Source organism: Primulina eburnea, chromosome 6 (genome assembly GCF_022965805.1).
Source record: "Primulina eburnea isolate SZY01 chromosome 6, ASM2296580v1, whole genome shotgun sequence".
NCBI classification, from domain to species: domain Eukaryota; kingdom Viridiplantae; phylum Streptophyta; class Magnoliopsida; order Lamiales; family Gesneriaceae; genus Primulina; species Primulina eburnea.
The window spans coordinates 774,392-782,435 of NC_133106.1; the positions used below are offsets into that span (position 1 = coordinate 774,392).

Sequence of the window (8,044 nt, forward strand, 5' to 3'; positions counted from 1 at the left end):
TACAAGTTAAACGCTTCTAAGAATTTGACGTTCATAACGACAAGATTGGATAAATGAGTTATGCTGGAACAACTGAAGTTAATAAGTAAACATAACTTGAACATAGATGAACGACTGAGATTAATAAATAATCATAATTTTATTAATTTTTGAATGTAAAGAAACAACTGAATGAACCAAGCGTACTGAATGGAAATAAATCATACTGACTGAAATAAAATAACAACGATGGAAAGATAAACTCCTAGTAATAAGGAAAGGTCACTAAGAAACTCTAATCATCTATCTCTACATCTCCTATGACAGCTATAGGCTCATCGATCTCTATCGGCTCCTCTTCTTCCGGCTCCTCCTCCGGCTCTTCCTCTTGCAGTATTTCCACCATGTGGGTGAGCTGGGCGTTCTCTTCTGTGAGCTATGTCACCTGAGCCTTAAGTCCCTGAATCTCTGCCTCAGCCACTTCCATCTCATCGTTCCAATGCTGCTGATACTGCAGATGATACTGTTTCTTTTGCTTGAGTTGGTCCTTAAGAGCTTCCACCTGTTGGGTCAGACGTTGGTTTACATATGCGAGGCTGTTCATGGCCTCACACGAATTTTCCAACCTCCTCTTACCTTTGGCATTCTGCTGTTTCTCGTCCTCCAGCTCCTTGCGACAACGCTCCGTATCCTCTCGCAGCTTCCCATGCTGATACTTGCACTGCTCTATGATATCCCTTAGGTCCATGTTATCACCTCTTACTAACTCACCCTGATAGATCGATTGGTTAAAGCGGACTGAATCTCCTCTTTCTCAGCGGCTAAGGTTTCGACCTCACTCCTCCTCTCACTCAATCTGGCTCTAAGTTGCCGAATCTGACGAGACTGATAGTGAAGGGCAAGCTCCTTCAGACGAATGGAAGCTTGGGCACGGGTGTGGGGTCGCATAGGGGTAGATGGAGCCATTTCCTGAAATAAAAAATGAAAATGCTCAGAATTCGAAATAGACAGTATATAACAAGTGTGAATATGAAATTTTCGAAATTTAATTAAATATATATTTTTTCCAAAAATGGAAAGTTTGGAATTGGACATATGGGTTCGAAGCATATGTCGAGTGGATTCCAGAACAATTGACGGAATCGAATTCGGAATTTCCTACGAGAAGTTATAGGATCTACGAATATTTCCTAAAACGGCAAAAACAATGTTTCGGAGGCCTAAACGGAGGAATTTCGCGATTTCAGCCCCTACCTCACGACTATAGGGTCGTGAGTCTCGTTCGTTGGGCCGTTTCAGAGGGGATAGCATCGGCCTCGAGTTAAAATTCCACCGACGAATTTTTTTTTGAAAATCGATTTTTCCACTCTGATTATGAACCTGACGGCTCTGATACCACTTAAATGTCACGCCCCAAAACTCGGGATTGACACCGGCGTCGTTTAACAATCACACAATTGAAAACAACAAGCCTTTGTAGTATAGTTTAAACCAAAACCAGTTTATAATTCATAATTTCCACGAAACAAACATCGTCTTTACAATAACGAAATCCAAAGAAATAGTAAATAATGAGGAAGCGTCTTACAATTCTTTAATTCAGAAAATTCGAAATAAAACCTATTACTAATCTCGTGATTCACCAGCCCCAAAACTATTTGGACTCTTCGTCCTCAACCTGTTTTTCGGACTTATCTGGGAGGGGAGAGTAAGGGGTGAGTATTTTGGGAATACTCAGTAAATGGGGGCACTTTGAACACAACATAACAATTTTATAACATTTTCGAAACATATCATAAACGTACAACATTCTTTTCATAATCGTAACGTAAATTCCATAACGTAATAACACTGTGATTTTTCACTTTTAACGGTTTACTGACGTCAGTCCTTAAGTTTTAATCCTCTAAGGGGGCGAGACCATAAAACGGTTCTATCTCACCGTTAAGGGCATATGTTGGAAATTCCACCCATTTTCAGGGAATCCTCACAGTGTCAAACATAAACGTACCAAAATTTCGTAAAAACGTATAGACGGGAGACGGAGCTCGACCGAATCTTTAAAAACGGAACATGCAAAAACCGAAATTCATACACATAAAACCGAAAGTTTAAGCATTTAAAACAGCCCACTTACAGTGTTTGGATGCTGAAAAACGTAGGTGCTTAGCTTCGGGAATGGGTCGATCCATGCTCTACACTCGGCTGCACTTGGGCTTGATTTTTCTAGGACAGGTTTTGAGTAGATTTTTGGCTAGAGAATGCTGCTGAATTTCGAGACTTTCAGCAAGGGGAAATTCGAAAATATAGTGTAGGGCCTGCTAGGCTTTGGTGTGATATTTATAGGTGGAGGGAAGGGTGCTAATTTTGGTATTCAAATCATACTAAAAGCCATGGCAAATCTCACAAATTGACTCTCATATTCCTTGCTAAAATTCGAAAATTCAGCTACCAAGTTAGGAGATTTATACTCTAATCCAATGCTTTTGATTAATTCAGAATTTAGGTTGCTAGATCCAACGGTTGTGGTGCAAAGTTGAGGATTTGTTTCCTATTTTCTTGTAGCTTATTCTTGCATGAATTCTATCTTTAAACACCACAATATTGATGCACAACATTTAGTGGATTTCGAAATTTGCTTAAGTCTATGCATTGATTCCTCTAGCCTTGCATGGTCTCCACCAAATCTTGCAATATAATCCCCTAAATTTCGAAAATCGTATGCAAGGTGTAGATATCATTGACTTGCTATAGAATATTCAATTTATAAAACTTCCCAATACAAAGATTTACAATATACTTTTCCATCAAATCCCAAGAAAACAATATCCTAATTTCCTTGAAATTAATGATTTATAATGCTTAAGAATAAAAATCCGGTTTTAACAATGTAAATCCCTCATCATTGAAGAAGAACGATAAGAAGGCTCTCCCTTCAATTTATCCTTCAATACATTAGCAACCCAAACTGCATCAGCTCTAGGATGCCCTCTACTACGTAAATTATCCTCTCCACACGAGTGTTGTAAATTGTATTTTCTAATCCCAAATAGATTGTCTGCTTTATGTCGAGAAGCATAAGTCTCCATTTACAACTTTTTACACTACAAATAGCGATAATCTTTACTCAATCATTTTTTTCATATAAATATTAACGTCTGGTAGCAATCGAATACTTTTTAATATAGGTTCTACATTCTGCAACATCCTTGAATGTTTGCCCCTCACCTCGGATGCAATGAAACCAAGCATCAATGGAATTTTGTACAGGGGCATCTTCGAACTCGCTATCACTACTAGAAATGTGTGTCATCTTCCTCAACTCTTACCAATATCATAACCATTTGTTCAGTAATAAATAGGTAAAAACTAATTTCTCTAATGAAAAACATTAATACTACAATAGATACTGATAATTTTGGTATCAGTTTACTAACTCAAATGGAAATAATGACACAAAATAGACTACTGCTTGAATTAGTCTAACAATATACAACACAAAATCACTGTATTCTTAACTTTCAGGATTATCAATAAAAAAAAAAGTGCAATATGAACACAAAAAACATACCAAAATAACACAATATACAAAATATAATTAAATAACGATGTTGGGGAGATAGGTATTGCAAAGTAATAGTTTTAGGATTAATATTCTCATTTTTTTTCCCAAGACTAGCAAAAATATCAAACAAACTACACCCATTGAAAATCGAAATCACAAAGAGTTGGTTATTGAACTTGCAGGTACCAGGAAACGCAAGATGATGACCCAACTCCAGCAAATTCCATTACACAGAAAATTAAAGGACAAAAGTGACGAAAGATTGCAGACAACGAAGAAAAATTGTGTGCAAAGTTTAATCTTGTTGAAAGGATTTGGCCACAATTTTTTCCTAAGATTTTCATCGGCAATGGGAAAGAGGAGTGTTTAAGTGTTGAGGATAATGAGCCAATCCATTTGGGTTTCTGGGGAATGATTTTCATTTTTTACACATATCCATATACAGGTATTTACGGGTTTCAAAAAAATAATGAGGGCATCATTGTAACTTGCTACCAAGTAGGGACCTTAAACATATAATGAAAGATGTCAAGGAGTTGAAACATATTAATACTGGCACAGGGAGTGGAAGCACAATTGATTTGATTTTAGGTATTTATGAGTAATTTACCGTACATTTATTTGCAAGAAAATTAATCAAAAGATTTGAAGTGTGAATAATGATGTTATCAATCAATCCATAATATAAAAAAGATATATATTAGTTGATTATTTATCATTGTGCGCTGAACATATATATAGTCTCTTGGACTTATATTCGACGAGGTTGGGGAATCCGATCTCTCATGTGACCGTCTATCCCAACGACTCGATCCATTGGCTCATAGACACATGAAAAATCACAATTATTCATTAAACTCTGATAAAATGATGTCTTAGCAACTCCTCCTTATAATTGAATATTTACGGTATTCTTTCCCAATGACATAAAACAACAGACATCCACATTATTTTATATATATTTAGAACAGTTCCCCTTTATGATCGTTACTAAAAATAAATGGAAAAATTGTTTTATGGACATGTCAGTTTGTTTATTGCGATTTTGATATTATGTATAATCAAATTTCATTTTTAGTCTGCTATATTTGTTTTGACAGTTTTAATATTTTTTTGGAATTGACGCTAACGTGACACAAATACGTTTATGTATAATATCAAATCAACACTTTAAATGAAAAATAACAAATAGTTAAAAATAAAAAAATACGACAAAAATTAAAATTTAATGACATAAATGACCACAATTGCAAATGGACAAAATTACAAGACCAAAAATACAGTTTTCCCAAAATAAATTTATCATTTAAAACGAAGAATAACTCTTCGAGTTCTAAAATTACATGACATCTACAACATAAGATGACTTTATCAAAAATATAATCAAATAACCATGAAATTTCCAATATGGCTTCTAAAAATAAAGATCTAGAAATTATTTTCAAAAAATACCGCAAACATAATCAATTGTTACCTCACATTTATGAAATAGATGCATAAAGATTAATTACTACACTAAAAATCTTACAGAGGATAACATAAAACACAAATAAAATATTACTTATCTTAACACTAACTACATAGTCATTCACATCATCAATATTTATATATGTGTGTGTAAAACATAAGCTAATGTCGTTTGTGTAGCCAGTAACTTGCTCGATCGGCTTTTACTGTCAATAGTGAACCATTCATAAGTCGTCAAGAATTGTGGATAACACTAATCCTTGTATGAAATCACATCTCATCCTCCCATCATTCCTGTCTGTGGACACAGATGGCTGAATTCTGCAACAAAGATGGATGGGAAGTGTGTCAAGAAAATTTGAAGCAACCATGATATATATAGATAAATGGAATTTGAAGCAGCACTATAAAAAGTTTAGTTTTGACACTTTCACTTGTTAAATTGGTAAACAAATATCTCGATTAGTCTGGAAAAAAGGCTAGTCTCCACACTCCAATTTGAACTAAGAGCATATAATGTAAATCTGTCACAAAGCCATGGCTAGGTACCTTTCTGAAGAATCATTATCAGAGCTTTTCTTTGCTAATAAGCTCGTCTCAGTCGAAGAACAGGATTGAGCTGTTTGAGGTCGATAATCAGTGTGTGGATTATTGACAAATGACAACAGCATAGAATCAGCTTCCGCTTCAGAGGATGAAACGACACGAGGAGACTCCTTAATAAAACATAAATGTTTCTCTTGTAACTCTTTCCTTAACAAGAAAACTGCTGAATGAGAGCGGCCACTGCTATGTTTCTTATTACAGAGAGCGTACGAATAGGTCAAGGAAAATAGTAAACACACATCACGGTCATGATAACTATAGCAATATCTTATGCACCAATAAACAACATATGTACAAAGATGATAAGTATAAGTCTCACTCTTAAATAGTTTGGCAGCTCCATCATTCACTATAATGCTTACTCAATAACAACATAAATATAAATTTAGATCTTCAATGTAAGGATTTTCCAAAGGATATCTTTAAAACATTCTCGTGCTGCACGATTACATGTGAGGCCATGTTTATGGTCACCTTCGAAGCACATACAGGACAGATCTGCATAAGATGTAACTATGATTAAAATACAAAATAGTTTAAAAAGGAATTTCATATGAGCAATATTCTCACTAAACAATCCTATGGTCGATCAAGGGGAGAAAGCCTCCATAAGAAAAGTTCAGCTCAAAACCTCAAATAGACATTAATTCTCACTCCCACAATTTATACTTACTTCTCAAGATTCTCTAATATTGCGGATTTATGTTACGATTCCGCATATAGTGAAAAACAATAAAGGTTGAAAAGGGAAATACCCCGGGTTTAACCTCCAATCGGTGGTCGGCGTCAATGTGGCAGCACAATCCAAGAACATCAAAATCCTCGGAGCAAAATGGACAAGCCAATTCATCTGATTTTCCTTCGTTGACTTCCTCATCATCGTAATCCCCTTCCGTCTCTTGCTCCTCACGGTTATCATCTAAAAATGAAAAAAAAATTAATCAGGAAAACGAAGAAGATGTGATAGAACCAGCACACAACACACGAGTGAACGCAAACAGACCAAAATCATGTCCGGCATAAGACGAAAGAGCAGTGAGCAAATCATCATAAAATCGATCACCCATTTGGTAATTTTAATCAATCAAAAAAGAGACGCTTCAATCGGGAAGAAACGAGATGGGAGTTTTGAGCATGTAACGAATGGTAGGGTTTTGGATTTCTATAATAGGCAAAGGCGAAATTGCGAGACAAGGAACCCGATCTTGGATCCGAATACCCGTGGACCGCTGCGTAGTTATAGTCAACTACCGCTACTTTCACCACCGACTCTGACCATTTCAAAAAGTAAAGTGGAATTACTTACAAATATAAATTATATATTCAATTTGCTTACTTGCATGAGAGGATTTACAAAAAAATTCAACTCTAGATTGATTTTTCTCTCAGGGAGGTCGTGAAGTGATGATTAAATCAATTTTGCAAGCGTATTGTTTCCTTGGGCAGGTTTATGCAAACCAAACCAAAGTGTATTGGGAAAATGGGTTTTCGTAATTTGATAGCTTTTAACAAACAGCATGAAGAATTATGGACTATCTTAATTCTCTCATGACTCAACTACTAAAATCCAGATATTTTAAGCTTTTTGGATATTATGGAGACAGGATTAGGGTCTAATTAATCCATCTTTTGCATGACGATCTATCTTGTGGAGCCGTGATTTTATCGCACTTGGTTTGTGTTGGCGAGTTGGAGATGATTGATACAATCATTCTTACCTCTTGAAGCAGAGACCATTTTGGATATCCCGTTAAATTGTAGGGGTTGTGTGGATGTAAGACTTTGGCAGGGGAGTTCGAATGGGACTTATTCAGTTAAATCTGGTTACTTCTTGGAAGTGAAGAGTATGGCCATTCCTCAATTCCAATCTACTCATCGGAGTCCAGAGTCATTGCAAAAAACCATTAATTTAGCGACGATTTTGTAAAAACAGCTGCAAATTTAATTTTTAAGCATGTTTCTCCCAATTGAATATGTCCTTCGTGCAAGTTATTTTCAGCAACAACACCTCATTGTTTGTTTTTCGGTAATATGGTTCGTTCTATTTGGAAGAATTACATATTCTGGCCCCGGCCCCATTTATGTAAGTTGCAAATGGCCTCTTTTATTGATTGTGGTTTGATGCTTGCCAATGTGATGATACAACAACAGGAGAAAGATTTGTTTGAGATTATGGTTTGGGTAGTGTGGGTGGAGATTTTCAAAAGAACTCATGTCTCGACTAGTGTGCAAAGAATTATTTGGATTGATTGGGCAATCAATTTTCTGAATTATTTAGGAATGCTGCTCGTGTGTGCTCTACTTTGAATCAGCCCTGTCAGAACAACTCAGCCTTGGGCTGGAAAGCACCGATATCTGCACAACTTTGCTTGGATGTGGATGCAGGTTTTGTTGAAGCAAAAAATGTGTTCAGCGCTGGAGCAGTTA

General features: G+C 36.0%; 1 protein-coding gene across 1 annotated transcript; it reads right to left on the reverse strand.

The window, feature by feature from the left end:
- Window positions 1-4,754: 4,754 nt before the first annotated feature.
- On the reverse strand, window positions 4,755-6,831 carry LOC140833281 (protein DEHYDRATION-INDUCED 19 homolog 7-like). The gene is made up of 5 exons (XM_073197661.1): window positions 6,621-6,831; window positions 6,373-6,536; window positions 6,038-6,115; window positions 5,561-5,823; window positions 4,755-5,332 (listed from the first exon to the last, which is right to left on the reverse strand). The coding sequence occupies exons 1-5, from the start codon at window positions 6,682-6,684 to the stop codon at window positions 5,236-5,238; spliced, it is 666 nt and encodes a 221-aa protein (XP_073053762.1). The 5' UTR covers window positions 6,685-6,831; the 3' UTR covers window positions 4,755-5,235.
- Window positions 6,832-8,044: the final 1,213 nt, after the last annotated feature.